We start from the raw sequence: 26,103 nt of genomic DNA, 5'->3' as shown, positions 1-26,103 counted from the left end.
TGCATACATAAACCAGTCCATGCAATGATATGGTAAATATAAAAGAAACTGAGTTACTAGACAGATTGGTGTGCAGCATATTTCCTCAACCGTGGCTTTTAAATTACCTTAACAGCAGAATAAAGAAAGCTTGTATGAGAGGAACTCGTTTATTCATAATAAACTAAAGCTTTATGTGACTAAAGCAAAACTAAATATTTTTCAGTAATAAAACCTAAACTGAAACAAGCAGACTAATATAGTGACTCCACCCTGTGATACAGCTCCAGGGTGCATCTTAAGACAAAATATAATTAATGAATATTCAGACTCGTAACTCTACACAGTGGGAATCCATGTGCAGGTAGAACAGGGACATGTTCAGGTGTGAGTTTTCGTAAAAAATCGAGCCGGAAACATAAAGACAGTCCCTGCACTTGTCGTTTACTGTACATGCACAACTAAATAATTTCCCTGCAATATTAAATAAATGTTCATGTATGCATTATTGCATTCTTCACCCCAGTTATAAACTTAAAGTGTTTATTTTCATAAAGAAAAAAATGTTTGCGAGCATGGATGTGAATGTTAAATGTTGCTGCAGTGCTTGATGACAGCAGATAAATATGGACTTACTGGATGTTTACACAGTTGATGGACAGCCGAACTTTTTGATTACGTTTAGGTTTTAGGTAGTCGCCATTTTGATTTCCAAACCTGACTATTTTTATGTATTTTTTTTCCCATTTGGTCCTTGGGCTCTTGAATAATAATTTACACCGTGTCAACACAGCCCTCCCAGCAGCAGCAGAGCTAGCCGCTGAGTAACACGGCTGTGTAAATGACATTGCAGCCGGTGGAAAGGGTAGTATCGTTAAGCTAACAGCGCAGCCCTGAATAGGCTGCAATGGGCCTCCGAGTGACCTGACAACCAAAGTCGCCGAGTTGCCGTTCAGCTTCCAGATGTCCACAGATTAAATAATGGCTCAAAGGTAACGGTAGCATGTCTTTTTGGGAGGTAAACATGTGTAGCTCAACGTAAAGCCTGTGCAAGGGATCAGAAGACGGTAACTTCAAGCTAGGTCTGAATCAGGAGCACGTCGTCCGACCACCTAGCCCCTCAGCGGCGATAAATAACTGACCTATATTAGCTTTAATCTGAATGTGGTTTGTCTCCAGTAAGAAATAATTTTTGGGGGGGCTGGGGGGAGGTTGTTAGCAACTCGACTGTGGCACTGCTTGCTTTGCTAGCGGGCTGCTTTACGATCTGCAGTCAAGGTAAGTGAAAGTGGTCAAGGGAGACACAGTGATAAAGGAGATAAGTTAACGTGAAGTTAAATGCACGGATTCGCTATCTAACACGAGTCCACGCTGATATGACTGTTAGCCTGCTATAACTAAAATCCGCTAGCAGCTCAGAGTAACGGTTTACAGCTGCTCTTAGGACGCCTTGACAGGCCTGTCACGGTTATGCTGTTGTATTAAATTTTAAAATCCACAAATGGCAATGACGAATCTGTAAAACCAGATTCCCGAGACACCTGTTTATCCCCTGCGTGTTTGTTCAAGGGATGTGTACACAAGGCTGACGTACTCCGACACCGTTCAATGTTATGCAACTACTTTTAATGGTCTCTAGATATGTGTAAGTTATTTCCAGCCATATGTTGTGCTGTAAAACGATACGCTACCCTCTTGTTTTCTCGCGTTGACGAGAGTTTGTTTGTAAACATGTGTTTGCATCTAATAGATAATGGACTCATGATGTATGCTTTGTAGTGTGTGGTCTGATTTGGTTTAGTTTGGGGGGTGGGGGTGGCTTAAGGTGAATATTTAAAGCCTTAACAAAGCAAGCAACATTTCCTGCCTCTTACAATATTCAGCTGTCATCACCACCACACCTAGACTCAAGTTTGCTAGCTCCCAGAAACCTTCCATACTCAGGCATTTCTGTCACCAAAGGGTCAGTGTGTGCATCTTTCTTATCTCCAGTCATTCTTTGCTGATGCAAGTGCATGTGTGAGTCCCTTCCCTAAGCAAAGTGGTTAATGTTAATACACGAATGAGCAGCAGTAACTCAATTACAGATGCATTGCTTCCTGTTCTTTCCAGAGAGGAGTCCAAGCCTCTTAGCCTGAGTTCAGCCCTTCATCTAGCTCTGAAGAAGGCAGAGGCGATATTACCGTAAATGATTCTCTGGCATTTGTTGTTCATTTTGTTGCTTCCCATTATTGGGTTGAAGGCAACTCTGCTGGGTTGGTGCGTCTGGTGTTTAGAATGAGTAAAGTGGGTGTGTTTCCATCTTCGCTATACTCATATGAATATTGTCTCTGGTGTACAGGTTGCACAGTGTCTGTGAGGCAAATGGCTCTTTAGCAAGATCCAACTGAGTATACTTCTCCTTGTCCAAATGTAAGCATTCATAAATAAATTAAACTAAATTTAAAATTAACTTTCGCATGCATTCTACATCATCCTGTTGCTTATCTCTGCACCACATCCTCTTTTGCTCAACAGCAGAGTGTATGCTACGGTGACGTCAGTCATGTTTTGGAAGTTTGATTTGCACACATCTTCTCATCTGGAGGCTTTACTGGACAAGGAGGATGTCACTCTCGCTGAGCTCATGGATGAGGAGGATGTGCTGCAGGAGTGCAAGGCCCAAAACAGGAGGTCTGTTTAATGTCTACTTTGGTGTAGCTGCAAATTATTACCACATTTCACATAATCAATCCCCTTGCTGTAACGCTTACTAAATTAATAAGTTGTGCTTCTTATGTCACCGTTGTGGTTTTGCAGGCTTCTTGTGTTCTTGTGCCAAGACCAGAGCATGCAGGAGCTGGTTCGACTGATTACTACAGAGCCTCCTACTGGTGTAGAGGAGACAAAGCGCTTCAAGTAGGTGCTGTTGTGTAGAATATTCGATTGTAGTTTATTATATTCAGGGTAAAAATATATTCCTGGTGCTGCACTACATTATATCCGTTACCTGCCACTTTGTAGAAGAGCCTGAATTTTAAGAGGATTCAGATTTTGTTAAGAAATGTTTTTAATCCGACTAAAAGAACACAAATTGTTCCCTTTAATTAGCAAAACTATTTAATTGCCCGGTTGCCAGCAAACCAATGAAAGTCCTGTCCAGATAATTTTATCTTGTTTTGTTTTTCTTTGAAGTGGAAAATATAGTAATTATTTTGTTCCTCCATCATTTTACTGCAATATATGTCCATGCCATTTACAACAGGTATCCAAATATAGCATGTGAGCTGCTGACAAGCGATGTGGGAGTGATCAATGATAAGCTGGGTAATGAGGAGCCACTGCTGGAAAGCCTGTATGCCTTCCTGGAGCAGCCATCCCCACTTAACCCCCTCCTGGCGTCCTTCTTTAGCAAAACTATTGGGAACCTCATCACACGGAAGACTGAGCAGGTAACACACGCACACCGCTACATCAAAAGGGCATGCTTAGTAAAGACGGCTACATTTTTGTGATGTTGTTTTCATTTAATAAGTCTGAGGCAAGTTAATGGAAAATACTCACAAAAAATGTACCTTCACCCAAAATTGTTTTAAAATTCTGTTTCTTTTGAGGTGCCAACATGCATGGTTTGTTTTACCCTTTTAGTGTCTGAGATGATGATTTTAGTGTAAGATTGCTTGTTTATTAAGCCACACATAATCAAAACTGTCCTGTATCAGAAGGGGAATTATTTTAGTGAACCATTATTGTCCAAAACAACTTAACTGAAAAATGAATGGCTGGACTGCAGCTTATATAGTCTTCCATTTAAGGCTAACATTCCTGCTTGTATTAAGCCAACTAAAACATAAAGAAAGCTTCTTACCCCTACATTTCATTTGCTCTGAACTCTGTATATATTTGTGTGTGTGAATAGAAGCTCATTTGATTCTGATGTGGGGTTTCAGATTTTTTAGAGTAGCTTTTTAAGGCAACTATCTCACCTATCTCATGAGCATAAGGGACAATCACTGGGGCGGGGGGGCTAACCCAGCTGTCACCGGGTGAAACAGGGTAATACCTGAACAGCTGCTCACGATGAATTGAATCATAATTGAATTGAATCCGAATCTGAATACTTGAAATTATATGGTTATAGTTGCTCCAACACATTAAGAACAGTAACTAATTAAATTAAACATTACAATATATAACAAAGTTACAAAAAATAATAATAAGGCTGTAATGTATATAAATAGCTCAATTATAAATATTCCAGTATATAGCACAAATTAAATAGATATGGTTTAAACTGAGGTGCCCCTCTTACCAAATTGTAAAACGTTTCTGGTCTCTTTCCAGCCTTGAAGTTAAGCAAATATTGCACAGTGAATATGGCATAATAGAAACATTTGTTATATAATCATTTGCATTTGTGTGTGTGTGTGTATAAACGTTTTGAAATATCTGTCTTTGTACTACAGTCTGTCACCCACAGTGTTAGAGTTTAATGCATTTTAAGTTGTACTGCTCAAATAGAACAATATATATATATAGATATATATATATATATATATATATATCTCGTTTGGGAAATAGTGTCACATTTATCCAGCGTGAGTCAGTCTTGAGAAATAATACCACTTGTTTGACAGCAAGCTCCTTATCCCATTCTTCAGTTTCCTGTTTTGTATAATCATTATTTTCTCTGCTTTCTGTACTGTTTAGGTGATCAGTTTCCTGCAAAAGAAGGATGGATTTCTTTCCTTGGTCCTGAAGCATATTGACACGTCAGCCATGATGGATGTGCTCCTACGCCTTATCAGCTGTGTGGAGCCACCGCCTCTACGACTGGAGACACTTACTGTATGAGACAAATAGACCCACATTCAGAATTTCACATAAATCTTTTTTTTTTGTCTAGTTGTAAAGCAATATTTTTCTCAACAGTGGCTGAATGAACAAAAACTGGCCCAGAGACTCATAGAGCTCATTCACCCTGAGAGGGATGAAGAGGTAGTGAAGAATTTCATAGTTTTTAAATTTAACTAATATTTTATTTTTGTCTTTAAAAGTGTGCCATTGCTATTATTCACACAAAACCATTTATAAGACTGAGTGTCCAGAAGTGATTGTTGTTTGTTTGATTATTCCCCAACACAGAGGCAGTCAAATGCATCGCAGACTTTGTGTGATATCATTCGTCTGAGCAGAGACCAGGCCAGTCAGCTCCAAGAGATTTCACAGCCTGACCCACTGCTGACTGTGCTTGAATCGTAAGTTGGAGAGACTCACATGCATGTAAGTTTATGCTCTCTAAACAGGATGCGGCGATACTAACGTTCTCTGTTTTGATTATACAGGCAGGAGTGCGTCGAGCAGTTATTGCAGAATATGTTCTCAGGAGAGAGAACTGAGAGCTGTATCGTCAACGGGATTCAGGTTCTTCTGACCTTACTGGAGATCAGGAGGCCTGTGTAAGTGAGAAACCTCTAACAATTCCTAACAGTGTGAAGCTATTCCAGTTAAGTTTCTCTTTACAAAGATCTCTGACAACCCATCTCATTTAAATTTTGGGTATTTTATTCTCTTTTTAAACATTTCTTAAAGTTTATTTTATATCCCTATTATTAAGCCTTCCCAACATCTATTTTGAGTTTTCTGTTTTTGTTCCTCTGTCTTTATGGCAGGGTGGATGGTGTAATGGATGCTCAGGGATTTGAGAGAAGCTACACTGTTAACAGCAGTATTTTATTGGCCATCCAGCCACACTTGATACACTTCCACCAGCTACTTCTGGAGCCACCCAAGGTACATAAACAAGTCTATCTATGATGTATGATAATGTAGCCACTTATTGGTATTTAAGATTGTTGTGTGAGATTTTCCCTAGGTGAGAACAGGCTTTTAGGAAATCAGGTATCCATAAATTCAGTCTGTCCACATAAAGTAAAGTCAGTCAGTGTCACCTCTTTTCTTTATTTGTTTTTCTTGTTATTTCTCCCAAAGAAATATTTATGCAGCAATTTTTTTTTTTTCGAGATAATGTATACTAAACCGATTAGTGAACAGATTTAATTTTGTATGGAAAATCAGGACTCCCCTGTGTATTTCATCAAGGTGTTAGTACTCAGTTTCATAAATGATGAAATTGCGCAGTATAAAAGTGCAAGCTCTATTAGCTTCATAAAGTCAAGTCATGCTGCATGATGCAGGCTTTCTTTTGCTTGCTCCACCAGCCTCTTTCTTTATCAGGTATGTTTGAGTCTCTGCTGTTTACATGCCGTTGTTGTACAGTAGTCGGGCCAGTATAACAAAACAAAAACCTCTGGATCGTGTTTTCCCAAATTCCTCTGCCTTTTATCCGTGTAGCGAGAGCCTATGCTGACGACTTTGGGTGTGCTGGAGGAACCGCTGGGGAACACGCGTCTGCACGTAGCCAGACTAGTGGCTTCTCTGCTTTATACCAGCTCTGCTAGCCATGCAGTCGTAGCACAGGAACTCTGCAGACTCAATACGCTGAACCTCCTTCTGGTGAGAAAATCAGCTGCATTTTTGATAATTTGAGAGTATTTATGTTGAGAAAACCAACATGTTAAATGCCCCTTTGAAAAATACAGGACCTGTTCTTCAAGTACACCTGGAACAACTTTCTGCATCTCCAAGTGGAGCTTTGTGTTGCTGCTATCGTCCGGCCCTGTGCCCACGAAATGAGACTTCAGCCTGGCTTGGTTACCCAGGAAAAAGTCAAGCCTCATCCAGATGCATCACCAGAACAGGAGTTGAACGAGACCCCGACTTCTGAACTATCAGACATATCTGAAAACTCTGCTCATAACCTAATGGTGACTCATGTGAGTGTCTCTGCTTGTATTTGTGAAGTAGAAGGGATGATCTACAAGAATGGGCAATGTGGCATCTCTTTGGGAATAAATAAATAACTGAATGACTCTGTTTTTGTTTCCCAAGTTGTTTCAGCACTGCCACCTTGTCCAAAGGATTCTAGAGGCTTGGGAAGAAAATGATAAAATTCAGTAAGTAACTTTGAGATGTTTACATGAATTTGTGGTAATTGGCGGCAATCTCTGGGTATCTCCAAGTGTCATATCTATTTGTTCAGGTCAGATCGTGGTATGAGACGAGGCTACATGGGGCATCTGACCAGGATCGCCAACACAGTGGTGCACAATCTGGAGAAAGGCCCAGTTCACACCCAGATCAGTAGCCTCATTGCAGGTGTGTATGTGTTTGTGGACACATGGTCTCATTTCTGTGTGGAAGAAAGCAGTAACTACCACAATTCGCACCATACTGGTGTATGGCTTTCATAATGCTGCTGTTGTGTTTGCATGTAGAGCTGCCAGAGGACTACAGAGGGCGCTGGGAAACCTTTGTAGATCAAACGCTGTCTGAGACCAACAGGAAGAACACCATAGACCTGGTAAATCCTAATTTGTGCACATCTGTAGAATTAAGAACCTGGTTTTCATTACACACACATTCACAGTTTTAAGCACTGCACTAGTGTTGATCTTTCCATGTTAAGGTTGGCACTGGGAACCCTCGTCCTTCCTCAGAGGATGATATGGAAAGCCCCTTCCCCAAAGAACTGACAATACAGCAGGTATTCACATACACATACGCACATATTTAAAATATTTCTTGCTTCTCTTATGGGCTGTTGTGCTGTAATTATATTTGTTATGATCTGTTTTTAGGCCTTTTCAGACTACCAGATCCAGCAGATGACAGCTAACTTTGTGGATCAGTTTGGCTTCAATGATGAGGAGTTCACTGATCATGATGACAGCATTGGGTAAATTAGCTGACATTTTTCTCAAGTGATGGTGTATTATTATTTCACTCGTGTGTGCTCAGGGTGTGAATCCTGGTTCTTTTTGCAGGGCAACTTTTGATCGGATTGCAGAGATTAATATCAATATTGATGCTGGCCATGACAGTGTAAGTTGATTTTAAAGGGGTTTTCTTTCTTTCTTTAGGCTGTAAATATTTTTGTTCATTCTTAACTATACATTGTTTTTTGTTTGTTTGTTTTTAGGCACTAAAGCTCAGAAAACCAACCTGACAGCTGATTTTTTTTTTGTCTGTTTGTTTTTTGTGCAGGCTAACACAGCTGTATTTGAGGCTTGTTCCAAAGAGAGGATTCAGCCCTTTGATGATGACGAGGAGGACATCTGGGAGGAGAAGGAGATTAACTATGCAACACAAGCCAAGTCCCGGAACAGGTAACCACATGGCTTTGAATAAAGATGCTCTCAATATCTTTCTTATTATCATTATTTTGCTTCAAAATGATGGTTAAAGTTTTGTATTCCGTGCAAATTTCATATGTTTCAAGGTTTGGTGGGTCACAGTCCTCCCAAAGCCAAGCAACCAGTAAGACCTGTGACATGACAGAAACTTGTGAGAGCTCCAGCAGAGCAGCAGACTCAGACTCTGACGAAGGAGAAGACCCTAAATATGATCTGGACCCTTTCGCAAGTCCAGACCAGACCGAGGCAACTGCGAGTGAGATATGATATATCGTGTAATCATGTATTGTTTTGCCATAGTTGTATTTTAGGCGTAAAGCAGGTTTTAAGTGTCACATGTCATGTATGTATGCTCTTTCTTTTCTTTTTTTTCAGGCACTGGATGGGTAGCAGACTTTGGAGAAGTGAATTCAAAGGCTCCTGCAGCAGGAGCGGGCTTCTCAGCCTGGGACACTCCAGTGTCTCAGCCAGCTGCAACAGAGGCTGAGGAGAAGGGATGGGCCAAGTTCACGGACTTTCAGCCTTTTTGCTGGTGAGTTTGGGCGCATTATATCTAAGGAGAGTTTATTGTCTAAAAAGCATCTAATTATAATTATAAGACTATATATCTCGTGATGATTAATATTTTATTTAAAGGAAATGCTAATTTGGCATAATTTTTTTTCTATGATAGAAAGACATACTTTTCAGTAAAACTAAGTAAAACTAAAAAAAAGTGTAAATACCATGTGTTTTTCTTCTTTTAAATATTACAAAATTAAACAGATTTTCCTCCCTGCCCAGTGACATGTTTTTTGCAATGGTAGTGCAAAGGAGAACATTTGTGTTTAAAACTAATGACAAAACATTTTAGTCACATGACCAGTGCAACGCAAAAGTACTGTTAGGACACGCGTTCGCCAACACTGAACACTGTGCATAATTTTTCTATTTGAAACTATTTACATCACCTCTTAAAAAAACAAAAAATTATGCACTTCAAGATATGGACTTCATGTTTTTCCATACAGTGCTCTTTCTGTTGTAGGCTATTCCAATCACTATAAACAGCAAGTCCAAGGCAGAGCTTTGCTTTAGAGATGTTATATCTTCTTGAGACTTTATTACTTTTCTCTGGATTTTTGATCTGGATGAGTCGATTCTTTAAAAGGTGGAGTAGACAAGGTATTCATTATCAAAGGTGATAGCTAATAAGTCTTTTAACATTGATGCATCTGGCATTATTGGCAGGGTCACTGTTGACAGCATTGTGGGGCAGTACAGATTAATAACATTAAAACCTTTGTTAGATTAACATATTAACTTGTGTTAGTTTAAATCATTGAAAGCTTGACCTGTTGTGGGGAACACAAATCGTTTATGCGATTTGGCTTCTACTCTACATTCGCATGCAGTGCCATACTGTGTTCTTTGCTAGCTGTTGTGAACAAACTGAGTGCCTTTTCCTAGTCATTGATTTTGCATCTGATTTTACAAGTATCACAGGTAAACAAATACAACCTCCACATACAAAGGGTGTGTGTAGTTTATTAGATGCGGCGCATTTTGTCTCTGTTTTATTATCTGTGTGACTTGCGTCCAGCAGCTCTGAAACAGGCCCAAGATGCAGCTCTCCTGTGGACTCAGAGCTCAGTGGATCAGACATCCCCAAACCAAACCAAAACCGTAAGTAGCCTCAGAATGACTGACTGTGAATATATATATCTATATATATATATATCTATATATATATATATAGATATATATATAGATAGATATAGATATAGATATATATATATATATGAAATTGAATTGAATTATTTGGTCACAATGATGTTGCCTTCATTTGGCATAAAAATGGAGAAGCCTTCAACCCAAAGAACACCATCCCCACTGTCAAACATGGTGGTGGGAACCTAATGCTTTGGGGGTGTTTTTTAGCCAATGGACCAGGGAACCTAATCACAGTAAACAGCACCATGAAAAAAGAGCAATACATGAAGATTCTCAACAACATCATCAGGCAGTCTGCAGAAAAACTTGGCCTTGGGAACCAGTGGACATTTTAGCACGACAATGACCCAAAACATACAGCAAACGTGGTGAAGAAATGGTTAGCAGACAACAACATTAACGTTTTGCAGTGGCCTAGCCAGAGTCCTGACTTGAATCCAATTGGGAATCTGTGGAGGGAGCTAAAGATCAGGGTGATGGCAAGAAGACCCTCCAACCTGAAAGATTTGGAGCTCATTGCTAAAGATGAATGGGCAAAAATGCCTGTGGAGACATGCAAAAAGCTGGTCTGCATTTATAGGAAGCGTTTGATTGCTGTAATAGCCAATAAAGGCTTTTCTATTGATTATTGAGAAGGGTATGAATAATTCTGGACATGATACTTTTTGCTAAAATATAAATAAAACCTGAGAAATATTTTTTTCCACAATGATGCCTCTTGTACATCGTCTTATTATCTTTGGGGAGACACCTGTGTCATTTCTGCTCAAAAAAGAACTTGCTTGTTGAACAAAAGTAACTTTAAGTCAAAATTTGGCAGGGGTATGAATAATTATGGGCTTAACTGTATATGTATGTATGTATGTATGTATACACATGTTTGAGTTACTTCACTCAAACATAAAAAAAACTACAGAAATGGTAAAAAGTCTCCACTGTATTTCTATTCAACTCCATATGTCATGGTCCACAGGAAGGATATCTAAATGACAAGGCCTCTAACATCTCTATCAGTCAGCTGGTTAACTTTATGGCAGGTAAGCTTTTCAGATAACCATGCATCAATTTTACAAACTGTTTCTTTCCTGTTAATCTCAACAGCGTGTGTGTGGAGTGTTTGCGTGGCAAGGAAAGCACCACTAGTGGCATCAGACAGCTCCTCCTCCAGCAGCTCCGACAGCGATGAGGAAGAAGGAAAGACAGAGTCCACATCCAGTGAGACGGTCACCACAGAGACCATCACCACAGGTGCCGGCAAGGAGACCATCCGGCTCACCGTTGACGCCAAAAATGAGAGGGCAGTCTTCAGCAGGTGCACATTCTCTCACACAAATAGGGAGCTCCTGTTCTGTCTGGTGCAGTGTGCCAGACTTTGATAAAGCCCTCCTTTCCCTTTGCTCTCCTGTACAATTTTGCTTCCCCCTTCTCTGCTTTTTTTCTGATTATCCTCCTCCCCCTGTTTGTTCCCTCCTTTCTCATCTCCCTTTGACTCCAGAGTATTCAGACCTGCAGTCAGACGGTATGTTGTGCTTGAGGTCCTGTGCTCTGAAGTGTGGAATGCTTCCTGGAGTTGTGTTAAGGATTTAAGATGTGTTTTGCTTGTTGCATTTAACAGGATGAGGAGTAATGATTCCTTATGGCATAATTCAGGCCAAGCCTAATTCATAAAAAAGAAAATCCACTAACTCCAACCTGGTGACGTAGAGTCTCTGTATTCTCTGTGATTCTCAAACATTACAGAAATTCACTGTGCATTTATAAAAGAAAAGATGGTTGACTATTTGTTACCTTGTTTTATACAGTATGATGATAGAAGAGTAGCATATTAGTGCTGATTGTAATGATGTGATATTTTGGTTTTATTTTCAATCATAACATTAGGGCTCGATATGATTTTTCATTCAGAGAACCCTCACCACTAACAGTCTGTTGGATAGCATGCTATGAATAAAGGTTGCCACCTATCCAATTTATCAACATCCTAACAAACCAGTACATTAGCAAATTACTAACAGTGCACCAACGAGCATGCTGGAGTTAAATCAGTCCCAATCTGAACACAGTGGACAGCGGGGACAGAGGCCACAGCAGATGGAGACAATTTAGCAAGCAGCAGAAAGGAGCATCTACAGTACTCACTTCAGCTGTCACCTGTTTTCTTAGCTAAAGCTGTAATTCTTGTTTTGTTTTGTTTTTTCAGCGACGTGCCAGTGGAAGGGCTCGCTAACGATAAAGAAAGTGGCAAAGGTGAAAAAGGAAAGCAACATGGGAACAGCCCAGTTACTGCTGATTCAGCTAACCAGGCAGCTGCTGTTACACAGTAAGTTTGCATTTGTGTGTTTTGTATAGAGATGAATAAAGGAGGGATGAGATCACCAAACATTGCATCAGTGATTCATCCCTATCAAAGCGCCTTTTTATGTGAGAGCTCTTTGACGAGTCACCGCACAACCTACGCACATTTCTGACCTCAAGAACAGAGGTGTAACCTATCATGTCTAATTGGCTGCATTTCTTTTTGGTTTTTCTTAGAAGCTTTAAGGAGTATTAAATCATGAATAACAAAAGATGTAAAAAATGTTTTATCTACGTCCAGGGCAGCCAAAAATAAACCATTTTACATCACTTACAGGACTGTTGTGGTGATTTACATTTCCAGAAATGGGAGATTTTTGGCCGCTTTGTTGATGAATTTAGTTTCTGTCATATGAACATGCAGCAGCATTGCATAGGCTGTAGATGGATACCCTGTTGTAGTTGAGCAGTTTTTTTTTTTTTTTTCTTTAGTAAAACTTACTGCACCCCAAATTACAGTTAGAACAAATGATAGTTTAGTGTGTAAATGGTACAAATTTTTCTTGTTAAAGATCCATTTTTTAGAGACAAGTGTCACATGTGACACAAGTGCAATATAGATTACCTGATGAAGGATAATGTTGTACACATGCAACCTGCTGAGCACTGAATAAATCCCAGGTGCAAAGTTATTCACCATGCGATGCAGAAAATATATAAATGAATTTAAATGTTTTAATTTAAAATTTGTATAATATATAAGCATAATTTAAATTACAATTGGTTCTAATCTTTTGTAATGACCCCTTTGCACAGCTGGAAAATCAATTAATAGAATACAGGTTAGTTAAGAATACGTATTCAACAAATAAAATTAATTTCACTCTGATCTGGCAAAAAACTACAGGGAGGCCATAAGAGGATGTGTGGAACAATGTAAGAACTATTTGTAAGGTTATATTTTTAAAGGTTTATAATGTTCAGCTGCCATGTTAGAAATAAACAGCAGCACATATTGTAGAGTCCAAGGAATGGTGCATTTGTGATGGTGATTCACAAGATTAAGATTTTTCTTTATGATTGAATTTTATTTGCAGCCACAGTGCATATTATAGTCCATTTTTCCTACTCTCTTGTAAATTTTTTAATATTTTTTAAAAATTGATTTTCTTGTAGATTATCTCTCCTTTAGGTGAAAATATGGGCTAGTGAACAAATAGACTGTACATAAAAGATGTACACACCCATCATGATATTACCTGTTGGTTTTGGATTTTAAAGCCTTGGTGTTGTGCTAAGGTAATGATAACAAGCTGGATTTGCAAACTTGAATGGGCCAGTGTCGTTTGACATGCATAGCAACAGTAGCCACAAGGAAACAAACTCGTCTGAATTCTGTCTCTCTCTTTTTTTCTTTTTTTTTTCTTAAACTGACAGAGAGATGCAGTCCCCCGCTAATGGGCCGGCCTAACGAAGTGGTGCAGGAACACACTTCACACCTGATCATTCAACACACAGCCACGCCACCTTTGCTTCCTGTTAGCAGTCCATCAATACCCTCGTTTGTGTCTAAAAGACATGTAAGTGAATGGAAGATCCTTAGTGCAGAGCTCGAGCAGTATTTATAATGGATACCAGAAATCAACACATGGGTACTAGTCATGTCTCTAATGCGCCTTCATGACATCATTACAAATAAAGGCGCATTAGAGACCGCTTCAAAAAGAATTGTGTGTTTTATAAAAACATTTCATTGTGCCAGGCACACCAAAGCCAAACTGTGTTACATACGAACTTTTTCAAGATGAATTTCTTTCCCGTTAAACTTGGAAATGTAAACACCTTTATCTGTTGGGATCTGCTGAGGTGCCAGATGCACTTTTAATGTTAAGAAAACACCCTATTCTGAAATTTGACATTTTATTAAATTAAGCACCGGGATTTCAGATTATTTGGGTCTGTCTGCTCTCTGGGTATAAATACAGTCCAGTGGATTTTTTTTCTGTTTTCTAGGAGAGCATTTGACTGTTTACACTTTAGTAACAAAAAGCATTCAAATAATCAGCCAAGATTACAGACGCCAAGATGCTTGCAAAGCTAGCTAGCCGTCATTTTGTCTTCAGCATTTCAGTCTTCGTGCCGGGCAGACACGTCATTATAGCAAATATGCGACTTATCTGATCATTTCTCAGTCAAGTAAGTTTTTATCTCCTTGGATCACATGACGCGTAAGTGCTCTCTATTTGTTAGTTTGGAGCATTGGATTTGGGAGCCTCGCGTGTGTCACTTCCTCCTCCTGACAGATTCAAGTAGTTTAGGGGTACGTGCGTGTGTGCGTGCGTGTGTGCGTGTGTGTGTGTGTACTGTTGTGTCCATGTGTATAGACGTGTGTGCCTGCGTGTGTGTTTGAGCTCTGTCTGAGGTGCAGAGTATGTTTCTCAGGTCAAAGGAGAGGTATGCAGATAGAAAGAAAGCACACCTGTGTAACACACACGCAGACACACAGTGCCATACACACACACACAAGTGTACACAACCATATCTAGATGCAAAAAAAAAAACAAAAAAGGAAAAAAATGGCAGCCCACATAAGTTCATACCACCTTCAGAGCTGTTTAAATGTAATATTGTGAAATTTGAACCTGTATTAGGTTGTGGCTCTTCTTGGTAATCTGTAAACGTAATATAAATGTAAACAGTATATATATAAACATCATATCTATTTTTGGAATAAATCCAGTGTACGGAAAGGCGGTTGTTTTGCAGGTTGCGATGTGTGTATCGTATGTGTGTCGTACTGTCGAAATGAGGCAATAATGACGTCTGTGTTTCGGTTAATAGGCCAGCATCAGTTCCTGTTTCTTTGCTACATAAGATAACCTTTATTAGTCCCACAGGTGGGAAATACATGCTTCCTACATGGCAGTTTAGGAGTGTGCATGCTGTGAATACAAGTCGGTTGTCTGCGGTACGTCTTCCGTTTTGTTTACTTTGAGGATGATTCTTGTTAATGACAGCTTGGGTCTTTTTTTTTCTTTATTTCCACCATGTATCAATTTTAAACCCATTTTGTATAATAATTTAAATAGTCAAATTCGGGGAAAAAATTATGATAAACAATAAAATAGTCCCTGTACTGCTTTTTGATCATATCGTTTGTGTACACGTGTTTCCACTGTAACAATGGTGATTAATTTAAACTGGATCTGAACAAATGTATTAGAGCAATAATAAATCAACAGAAGCATATTAGGCACAGATTTTTGTAATCGGTAAATTAATGTTGCCTAATTTAGCTGCTTTATTTCCTGCTTTAAAAATCCAAACTGAAGGTAAAGGACTGGTCAGACCAAGAAGCTCAAATTTACTTGGCAGATTAGAGGTGACCGGTGGAGTTTACATACAAAGGAAATATTGTGACCTCAAGTGTCATTCACCAAAACCCATTGTTCTGTAAGATGCATCTGGAGTGCATTTCCTTTTGCAATGCAGATTCATTGGTAGATATTTCAAATCCAGCATTGTTTACGTTCTTGTTTACTTGGTAGCAGTCTTGTTCTTCCTGTCGATCAGTGTAGTGTCTGCAGCCACTTGCAGGAATGTGTAACATTACTCACATTCTTGCACAAGTGGAGCAACGGCGAGACGTAGAAAAAGGTGCGACAGAACTGCTAGAGGCTGAGAATTCCCGGGGGTGAAACTTGAGTCGGTAATGAAAATCAACATTCGTTGCAGCAACACCATCAGTGCTCACTGAGGTGGCATGCCATTAAGTTAGCTGTCTGATCTTTCCTGCTTCATCAGGTCTATACTTGTTATAAACAGTTAACTGGTTTAATCCAGTCTGGTCATAATCAGATTACATTAAACAACACCATACATAAGAAAATGTGACCCAAGTTGTGACGTACTGAATTATCCTTTAAAATCTGCGTGTGTCAGACAGTCATCCTTTACGTCATCTTTCTCCTCGTCTCTCTCTTTCTCAGGGCAGGAGTCGACTTAAATTGCATTTAATACCTATGGAACGATTCTCTGAGATTGTTGTATTTATTTTAAAAGCACTTTTTCAAGAAGCACTTTTTGGTTTTTTTAATTTGGTGGCGCTAAGCGCCCCTACGTAATTCCCTCCCTCAGAGCGATGGGAATGTTTGATTTGACGAGTGAATCACGTAGACACTTTAGAATATCTTTTTGTTGTTGTTTTTTCTTCAATGCTTTCTGCCAAAGTGTGTCTTCCCACCAGTGTACAACTGGGTTTCATATCTGTGAAGTAGCCTCTTTTCTTGCAGTGGTCTTAGAGGTGTAGATTTATCTGAAGCAGCCTTTGTTTGATCCCTTGCTCATGTTTTTTTTTTTTCCTTTGTGAATCATGTGATGGAGTTATTAGCTGGAGAAGAGAATGCCACAAGTCAAAGAAAGACTTTGAAGATTCGTCTTAGATCACAGCTCTGCTTTTATCTGTTCACCACTTTGAGCCGTTTGAAGTGAAACTGCACCGAGCTAGCACCACTTCGTTGTCAGGGTTAAAAGAGGAAAAATAGGGCTGCGTTTGTCAGGGTTGTTCACATGGTCAGAATATGTCATCCCACCCGTCACCAAGCCTAAGCAGTGCTTCTGGCCTATACCATTTGTGTGTATGTGTATTTAATGTGTGTTTGTGTGCCCCCTTCAGTTTGAGAGTGTTTTAGCTACGGGTATGTTGTCACATTATGCATAATGGTACGTTGCATTCATCTCTAAGTGCCATTAAGTTTGCACATTAGCCTCGTTCACCTCTTTTTGGGCATTCGCTGTATTGCACATTGTGTGCCCCAAACTTTATTGAGAAACAATGGGTGTGAAGTTGTTACTTACCAATTACTTATTATTTACACTGAGACCATTTCAAAGTTTTTCTCACATTATAGCTTATTATTATATTAGGGCATGTGTGTGCAGATGAGTGGGGGAGTGGTGGGAAAAACAGCCGTGTGGTTAAATGCCTTTTTTTTGTAAAGCGGACTGATGCTGGTGTCTTTGTTTTTGGGTTCTTTTTTTCATTTAGAGTAATGTGTCTGTTACCTGTTGTCAATTTAGCTTGTACATTCAGATATGAACCTAATAAATATGTCAAAGATAAATATGCCTCTGTTTGTGTGACGCTTACTGTAAAACACACACACCACACAGTACACAGAGAGAGAGAGTCAACAGGACATGATCTCTGGAACGTTTACCTTAAGGGCAGGTGAACAGGTGGATTATGTTGCGTGCCCGTCTCCCACACCTACAATCAGTGCTACACCCTCACAGTGTCTCCCCTGCTGCAAACATAAACCTGCCTGTCAGTTAGATGTCAGTGTGCTGCAGGCATGAAGTAAAGTCGGTTTACATAACGGCTGAGAAGGACCTGAAGAGCGTTCATTTGTGCTCATTCGCTTCACTTTCATTTCAGTTTTTCAGCCTGTGGTCCTCTCTATATAGAGCTACGGTTTTTCCCGTGGATGTATGGCTTCATTCCTGAGCTTAGATGTTTGTCATACTAATCCTGGAGCACAGATACTGTTAGTTAAGACTCTTTTCTACCCTTCTCCCTGCCTTCTTCCCTCTTTAATTACTTTTGCACCAGGGAAAAAAACAAACAAACAAACACCTTTTTAGGTTTTGATCCACACCTGCCTGCTCTCTCTGTGCAGAGTGCATGAAGGAGAGTGTGTTTTCAGTGGGTGGAAAGGGGAAGAAGGCGGAGTTGTGTTTTTGTACTTTTAATGGGTTGTGGAGAAACCTGCCTGTCTGCTTGGAGCTGGGAGAGGAGGAGCCTGTGGGGTGTGGAACTTCAGACAAAGGAGACATAAACACACTGACACTGGATCACTGGAGCAAAAAAAGAGTAGGAGACGACTAAGAGGGAGACGATCCCTAACTCTTGGACTACTTTTTTTGCTATATTTTGGAGAAAAAAACCTTATGTAAAGGAGATTTTTGGGGGCGGGGGGTGTGATACCCTGGATCGGTTTGTGAGCTGAGACATGTTTGTGTTGGAGCAGTGGTGGCCATATGTTGCCCAGACTGTTTAGAAGTGTGTGTGTGTTTGGGATGGAAAAGTGGGGCTGGCACGATCAACATTTCTGCTCTTAGCTTCATGCCATGGGGGGGTGCCATAGTTACCCCTCAGCTAAAGAAGCAGACGGGAAGACCCTTCAGCCTTCTGACATCAGCAGTGACAAAGTGTAAGTTATATCTCTTTTTCCTCTTGTTTTGTTTTTTTTTTTATTGCTTTTCTTTGTTTGTCCTGTCAATCTTTTACTATTTCTGTTTTTTTGATAGAACAAACACTCATGTTAAAAAGGGGACAAAAGTTAGATCTGTTAATGGTGTGTAAGAAATGTGACTAGAAAGCTGGCTGCACATGGTTTACTCAGGAATGTTCTCCAGATAAGACTGTGCATATATATGTGTGTGTGTGTGTGTGTGTGTGTGTGTGTGTTACATATTTGCCTGATGCCATCAGTGACGGTGGATTCCTCTAACAGCGGGAACACATGAGCAGCAGTTAAAACTAATATGAGGAAAGGCACTGGCAAAATGTGTTTTATCTGAGTTACTAGGCAAATGTTTGCCTCAGGTTGAATCTTTTACAGCCAGCTCGCTGTAGCGAAGAGAAACCCGCTCATGGACAAAGTAAAAGTGGACAGATGGCCGAGTGCAGGAGAGCAGGGTCACAGAGGAGAGTGTTTACACAAAAAACACAACATGAAAACTAGCTTTGGGTTCTTTGTGTTTGTGTGCTGACAACCTGTAGCCAAGAGAGGGGGTGACTGAGTTAATGTCAGTGAGCTGTAACAGAGCAGGATGTGAGCAGCTGAAGTTCCTGTGGACATTAGGAAAGTTTGTCATGGCTTGGCAAAGCTTTGCTCTACTGTGCCTTTGCACAGCTAATGTTTACATTGATTTCTGACACTCTTCCTCCCTTTCTGACTGCTCTGACCTTTCACGTTAGACAAAAGACCTCCTGTTTAAACCTTTACACAAATGATCCCTGGCAGGCACTCTCTCACACACACACACGCACACGCACACACACACACTAACACATTTATACAGGGGGGAGTGAAACCCCATGCAGAGTACAGTGTTTTCCTTATCACAGCAGGCAAGGTCATACTAAGTAAACCCTCAGCTGTTGCGTGTGTGTGTGTGAGAGAGAAAGCTGAGTGTGACAGCTGCCTGATCCACTACACTTTTAATATTGCAAAGTCTTGACTAAAAGTCTGAGTAGTTGCTCCTGATCAGAGCAGGCTATCCTGCATCCCTGCTTTGAATAAAGTCAAATTCTGCTGCCAGGTTTGACCCTCCATCACACTGTAAACATCATACATTCCCAGTACTCTCTATCTATATTTGTCACACCTTCCTGATTAATAAGCCCTGTCTGTAGCTTATCAGTAGGTGCAGTATATAAACCGATGTAGGAAAAAGAGGGTTGGCCTCAGCACTCGGCTCTGCATTATCTTGCACAATCTTGCTCAGTTATTTGCTTTCCAGCATTGACCGCTGCAGCAGTCTGCTTCATTAACAGTAATTACGCTGGCTCTGAATTGACTGCCTTCATTTCATTAACTGCTGGTGTATTGGATGTTTAGGTCTGCAGTCACAGCAGTGCTCGTATGTTTCAATGTGTGCGTGTCAGCCAACACAGAGCAAGATAGATGAAAGAACTTAAAACGTCTTATCTACTGAGTGCAGCAGGAGTCGTTAATCCACTGACCCGTTGGTCGTTAGACACAGCGATATTTTTCTGTCTCCCACTCTTTCTTTTTCTGTGTTGGCTTCATTAACTCTGAACTGTCTTCCCAAGGGGGATTAATAACAATAACCAGGAAGCGCGTCCATATCTAAAGCAGCAGTATGTGTGTCAGCGGATCCCACATGCAGACATGTATGCCCTCATAGCTCTGCCGCCTGGCGTCGACAAGGCAGAGTGGCTTGCCAGCAACAGTAAGTAGTAACAGATTTGTGTTTGGACTCATTTCTCTGTAGCTCTTTAACTCCCACCACTATTCTTCTTTCTGCAAAAACAAAGAAGAAAAGAGAACAGCAACGTGTGCAAGATGTAATGTTGCTGTGCTTATTTATTTTTTTCCAGCTGTGGCATTTTTCAAGCATATAAACCTGTTCTCCAGTGCGCTATCAGAGTTCTGCACTCCCAGCACATGCCCAACTGCCTGTGGACCAGGCAACGAGTAAGTTACTCAGTATTATACTGCAAATTGTGGCACCGTATGCAGATACAAAAGCTGTTCTTGATGTATGTTATAATGTTATATATGGGTAACTTTGTACACTCTATACCTGTTGCAGTCATTGGGGTAAACTGCAAAGAATCAGCATGTGCTGAATTGCTTTAAAAGTTAGTTTTTCACTTTTTCCCAACACAACTGCCACCAAACGGCCTTTTTGCTAACAGCATTAGGAGAGCTTGCATGAGGTTGACCTTCTGAAAAATGTACCATAATCAGTCTTCAAGCTGAGCTCTGAGCAGCTTCTCAGTCTTTATCAGCCCAGGAGTACCATCACAATATTTACCCTTTAAAAAACATCAAGTAGGGATTCTGTTGTTTCCATGTTGTGTAAACTTTTCGTACGCTTTCGTCCTCAGGGTTTATGTTTGGACTGATGACCATGGCAGGAAGCTTAAGTGCTCTGCTCCGCTTTACTTTGACTACGCCATGTCATACATTCAGGACCTACTGACTGATGAAGACGTGTTCCCTACAAAAGCAGGTAGAGTGCATTTACGTCATGTGTTACCTAATTGCACTGCACGTTCCAGTTTCAGTTTTAAACCGTCACCTCTTCCTCGTTTCCCAGGTGCAGAATTTCCGACAGGCTTTGTGTTTATGGTCCAGAAGGTGTTTCTGTTGTTGTTCAGGACAATGGCCCACATTTATTGGTCTCACTACACACAGGCCCAGCAGGTGGGTCTGCACCCGCACCTCAACACGCTTTTCATGCACCTGACGCTCTTCTGCCGGCACCATGGGCTGCTGGATCCAGAAGACACCGAGCCACTGCAGGACCTCATCACAGCTTTAGGACGACAAGGGTGAACTTAAAGGGCAACCGCAGATATTGTACAATCACATCATTGCACGCTTATTTATTTCTTACAGCTGATTGTCTCTCACCACTCTGTGCCAAATTTAAACGTTTTCCCCAGTATAGATTTTTAAAGAAAGCTCTATAAGGAGAACAATGCAAAGAAACAATGCTCCTGTTGTTCTGTATAATTGGACTGAATTGTATGACTGTTGCATGCTTTGTTTTGTTTTGCTGTTTTAACATAATGGTGCATTATTTTACTTTGATAAGGTCAAGATCTTTAAGGTCACTTAAGCCAAACAAACCCAGTTAGTGCCATTGTTGTATTTTGTGCACCGTGCAAAAATGCTGCATCTCCATCTTCATGTATTTTAGAGTACTTTGTAATAAATATTTGTGAGCCATCATCTGTATGGTGGAACTAAAAAGCATGCATACTTTATTTTGGAGAAATTAGTGAATACAAAGAAGTGGGAAGAATTGGTTAAAGGCAGGGAGGGACTTTGTGCTGGTGCTGTTTTATTTAGCATATTTTCAGGTCTTTGGTTTATAATCAGCGCCACCTGCTGCTAGTAAAGGAATCCAGCATGCATCACATTTTCCCTGCACCATCTGTAAATGTTTGTTTACATATTGGATTTATGATTAAACTGACTTATGAGAGTTAAATGGCAGTTTTTCATTTTTAGTGCAAGGGTGTTGACAAAACATCTGGCTGCACTGGTTCTTTCATTGCAGATGTGAACGCCCTTCGTAGCCCACAAAGGGATCACTTACTGTAAACACTAAATTGTATAAATATTTTTATCGTTTCTTTTCAGATTCTTCTTCTTTCTTTCTTTTTTTAGTGCTGCAAAAGGAGTAGAAAATGTGCCTCTTCAAGATACAAACTGTACTTCTCGGTTAACAGCGTTAAATGAGCCTAACGGGCCCTGTGACATATGCAGTCCCGATCAAAAGTTTTAAAAATGGCAAAAAATCATATTTTGCTAGGTTGGATCTTAACAAGGTTCCAAGTAGAGCTTCAACATGCAACAAGAAGAAATGGGAGTGTGACAAAACATTTTTTGAGCATGCAAATTATTGAAAACAATGCTTAAGCTGAAGAAGGCTGTTTTACAGCTAATCTAAAGTTTAGGACCACACCTTAAAAAAACAACAACCTGTAAACCCCTCCAAAACAGAAATCAAAGTTCCAAACATGAACTCAGTAATGAGTAGCTCCACTGTTATTGTTGATCACTTCAAAAATTTGTTGCGGCATGCTTGATGCAAGCGTTTCCATGAGGTGAGTGGGAACATTTCTCCAAGTGGTGAAGAGAGGTGAAGAGAGCCGCTGGAGTTGAAAAACCCAGTCATTACCACACAGATAAGGGTCCTCAGTCATGAGGGATGCTGTTTGCAACATCTGGACATAGCCAGTGGCTGTTTGACTTACTTATGCAGTTCAACAACTCGACCACGTTCAAAAAGGGGTTGGTTTTTTTTGCCTTTGCCATCAGAACGTCATGACACTGTGACTACCTGACCGCCTTCGGATTTGTTTGGCTAGTTCTGATATATTGTAAACAAAATGCGTGTTAATGAAGTGCCAGTGTGTTTAGAAAAAAAAAAAAGTGACTGCAAAGCAAGTGCAGCTAGTTAGCTAGAGTAAACACTTATTCCAAGGTGGCGGCTGTGTGACAAAACAAGCCCCGGGCTGTAATTTGAGCCCACGGGTCAGCTTACATCAAGACGACTATTTGGTCTTAAAATACATGTTACGTCACAACAACAAACCATATCTATTGTTTTGTATGTTGCATAAAAACCGCTGCCACCTGAAAGAAAACTTAGATAGGGGGCGTTAGATCTTTATGGAAGCTTAGTATTTTGAGACTTTGACTTACTCAGAAATAAGGCAAAATGTAACTCCAAATTTCAAGTCAAAACCTACAGATTACAAAGAAATTTCAGCTCTGAGTGGCAACTTAGACCCACTATATAATATTTCTACACACAAATCCTTCCTGTTTTTTTCTGTTTTTGTCATTTTTCAATAGTATTTTCCTCGTGACATCTGGATGTTAATGATGCTCAAAAGAATAAGTTTAATTCATTTAAAGACTGTTTCTCAAAAATTAGATCTCATATTTATTTTATGAACACAAATCTGTTCTGCATTTTCGAGAGGTTTACTATTATTAATTATACTTAAGGTTATCATTTAAAAATGTGCTTTCCCCTGATGGCATAGCTTAACCTGTCAGCTATGCTTCCATTAAACAATAAGCTCTCACCTCACTGCCTCCACCTCTTCTATTTATTAACACTATTTATTTACAGATTTCTTTCTTCTTGTATTTGCCGGATTGTAAATTTGTACATTTTATATTTTTTTCTGTAAATACTGTTCATATGTATATAGTGCTGCAGAAACTGTGCACTGTGAACAAATTAAAATTTCCTGACAGTGATGAAAACAGAGTTTGTATTTGCAGTCCAGAGTTTTTTCTCTGCGTTTGTTAAATTAATGCAGTATCACAGAGCAGCAGGATCAGTGTATTATATCTTAAATGGGAAAGTTCTGCGCTATTGAGTATGTGGCACAACAGAAACAGGAAGCCTTGCAACAGTGAAAACACTTTAGTGTACTTTTAAACTGCTGCAGTTACAGAAATTATACCTACATGTAGTATTTGGCATCCCCATTGCAACTAACACATGTACTGTGTGCTGATATCAGTCTCCATTTTTTGTGCATGTGAGAATCAATTTGTTTAAATAATAAAAACATGAGCAAATAAAAATGAATTATGTGTAAGACACAGACATAATAAATACATATTATTGCTTGGCTGTTTTTATTTTAATTTTTTTTGACCAACATAAGCATGTAGTCCTATATTTCCCCACAAAGAGGCAGCAGAAACCACTACATTTTACCGAGAGATTTTAAAATAAAAAGAAATAAAAGCATTGATTAACCTAAAACAAATTTAATTATTTAATAAATTCATTATTGAACAGCACTGTTGCAAAAATGATTGATCTCTCATTTTAAATTCTGCAAATTCTGTTTAAATTAAAATGAAAGCATGCCTCTTTTGTTATAGTTTCTGCACACTTATTCTCCACTCTTTGTACCTAACACGGTTCGTTCCGTATGTGCAACATAACTGGAACAAAGTAAACCAACATATTACTACAGCACATCTTGTGGTCACACAAAATAAATGTTTATTCAGCACATAAACAAGCCTTATATGGAGTGCTGCAGATGCATTAAAATACTTAAGACTGACTTACTTGAGACGTAAACTGAGAAGGAGAGACAGGCCCCTTGGCCTACATACTTTAGACACCCTTAGTACTCATGTTTCAGTCCAAATAAAGTTTTTTTTTATCTTTATCTTGTTTGGTTGTAGTGATATGTATATGACATTTAGACACATAAAAACCTGCAAATGTAGACACAAAAGCCTTTGTGGTAGCTCCTTCCATGATTTTTACTGTGATGAACCTACTGTGTGCCATAGTTTTGTGGTAATCATTCCACAGTGAAAAGAGAGCTCAACAGAAAATGGAAGTTGTGTATTGCAAGTGTGTATGCGATGTGATTGCTGATTGATTTGAGTTGGATTACAGCTCATAACTGTAGCCAGATGGCTGATTTCCACTCAGATTTCAACCTGAGGTGTTCAGCAGACACAAAAGACTGAAACTGAAACCCTTCACAGCGGAGGCAGGATAAGTCTGGATAGTGCAGACGTGCACACACTCCCTCACACACGCATACACACAAAGGTTTGTTCTTTGGGTAGATAGGAGATGTGTTAATGCACATGTTGGACTGAGGTAAGGCTCACCGTATTGGAAACTGAGCTTACAAGGTAATACTGCAAACTGCTGAGTCACAGACAAGCACAGCCATGGCGCTTTAATTAAGACCTGAAGCCACCTCCACATACAGAGCATTCTTTTAATCAGGTTCAGACTCTGAGCTGCTCATCTGTGTCCTCCTTCACAGTAAAGAAGAGTTGTTCTTTTACAAGAAAACTGAAGGGAACAGTATCTGACAGCCTCTGGCCAACGCAGAGACTGATTCTCTCTAGTTTTCCTTACTTTTTTGAACTTTAATAATCAGCGGATAACATAACAGTAGCCAATCTGTCTTAGCTGAACTTGTTACATGATGTTAATTTGAACATAAAAACGTTGGGTTTGCATGTGTTTAACTGCCTAATGCATCATGTCACAGCTGTTCAGGTTAACTCCATGCGAGAGTTCTGACCCCATGTGGGGAACATGTGGGTATAATTTGCACAATGTCATCTCTTTACAGGTCAAAAATATCAGCAGCCATAAAGCCAGGCACTGGGGTACAATATGAGTTCATATACTGCTGTTGTACTCAGGTTTCCTCAACAAAACACATCTTTAATGGAGGTGGTGGAGGTGTCATTTTTCAGGCGGTCCCCCCCCCCCTTAGGTTGTGTACGTGTTCGGCTGTAAAGACAAATGTCAGTTTTTGTTGATAACTTTATAAATGTCACAAAAACCTGCCCTACACTGCAGGGAGAATGATTTAAATTGGTATGTTGGGATAAAAACGCTCACTAACCACTTTATTAGGTATGCTTTGCTAGTATCTGTTTAGACCCCCTTTTGCTTTTAGACCTGCCTTTATTCTTCGTGGCCCAAGATTCAAGAAGGTGCTGGAAACATTCCTTGGAGATTTTGGTCCATATTGACACGACAGCATCACACAGTTGCTGCAGACTTGTTGGCTGCACATCCATGATGAGACTCTCCTATT

The 26,103-nt window shown here is 39.8% G+C and overlaps 2 protein-coding genes across 7 annotated transcripts; both read left to right on the top strand.

Annotated features, from left to right (window-relative positions):
• The first annotated feature begins 586 nt into the window (after positions 1-586).
• On the top strand, positions 587-17,344 carry ppp6r2b (protein phosphatase 6, regulatory subunit 2b). 6 transcript variants are annotated; one of them, XM_013268619.3, is made up of 26 exons: positions 590-971; positions 2,321-2,391; positions 2,497-2,652; positions 2,779-2,877; positions 3,224-3,410; positions 4,669-4,806; positions 4,891-4,956; positions 5,104-5,216; positions 5,304-5,417; positions 5,631-5,751; positions 6,313-6,474; positions 6,561-6,794; positions 6,910-6,974; positions 7,061-7,176; positions 7,296-7,381; positions 7,487-7,564; positions 7,659-7,756; positions 7,845-7,902; positions 8,065-8,186; positions 8,300-8,469; positions 8,589-8,745; positions 9,796-9,878; positions 11,028-11,238; positions 11,422-11,445; positions 12,127-12,246; positions 13,659-17,344. In XM_013268619.3, the coding sequence occupies exons 3-26, from the start codon at positions 2,525-2,527 to the stop codon at positions 13,690-13,692; spliced, it is 2,784 nt and encodes a 927-aa protein (XP_013124073.1). In that variant the 5' UTR covers positions 590-971; positions 2,321-2,391; positions 2,497-2,524; the 3' UTR covers positions 13,693-17,344. The 6 variants fall into 6 exon arrangements, with proteins under 6 accessions (XP_013124071.1, XP_013124070.1, XP_013124073.1 ...); XM_013268620.2 differs by lacking the exon at positions 590-971 and adding an exon at positions 1,006-1,257; XM_013268617.3 differs by lacking the exon at positions 2,321-2,391 and having other exon boundaries at positions 587-971; positions 13,655-17,344.
• Positions 17,345-17,491: 147 nt separating this feature from the next.
• LOC100703867 (MOB kinase activator 2) lies at positions 17,492-21,974 on the top strand. Its single transcript, XM_003440395.5, has 5 exons — positions 17,492-18,433; positions 20,062-20,201; positions 20,350-20,446; positions 20,863-20,987; positions 21,075-21,974. The coding sequence occupies exons 1-5, from the start codon at positions 18,351-18,353 to the stop codon at positions 21,311-21,313; spliced, it is 684 nt and encodes a 227-aa protein (XP_003440443.1). The 5' UTR covers positions 17,492-18,350; the 3' UTR covers positions 21,314-21,974.
• Positions 21,975-26,103: the final 4,129 nt, after the last annotated feature.

Source organism: Oreochromis niloticus, linkage group LG7 (assembly GCF_001858045.2).
Source record: "Oreochromis niloticus isolate F11D_XX linkage group LG7, O_niloticus_UMD_NMBU, whole genome shotgun sequence".
NCBI lineage: Eukaryota > Metazoa > Chordata > Actinopteri > Cichliformes > Cichlidae > Oreochromis > Oreochromis niloticus.
This window is presented reverse-complemented; position numbering and strand designations above follow the sequence as displayed.

Coding starts and splice junctions, on each gene's coding strand:
- ppp6r2b (XM_013268616.3), top strand. Junction 2,878..3,223: donor GAGGAGACAAAGCGCTTCAA/GTAGGTGCTGTT, acceptor CATTTACAACAG/GTATCCAAATATAGCATGTG. Junction 6,475..6,560: donor ATACGCTGAACCTCCTTCTG/GTGAGAAAATCA, acceptor TGAAAAATACAG/GACCTGTTCTTCAAGTACAC.
- LOC100703867 (XM_003440395.5), top strand. CDS start 18,351: ATGGGGGGGTGCCATAGTTACCCCTCAGCTAAAGAAGCAGACGGGAAG. Junction 20,202..20,349: donor AGAGTGGCTTGCCAGCAACA/GTAAGTAGTAAC, acceptor ATTTTTTTCCAG/CTGTGGCATTTTTCAAGCAT. Junction 20,988..21,074: donor CGTGTTCCCTACAAAAGCAG/GTAGAGTGCATT, acceptor CTCGTTTCCCAG/GTGCAGAATTTCCGACAGGC.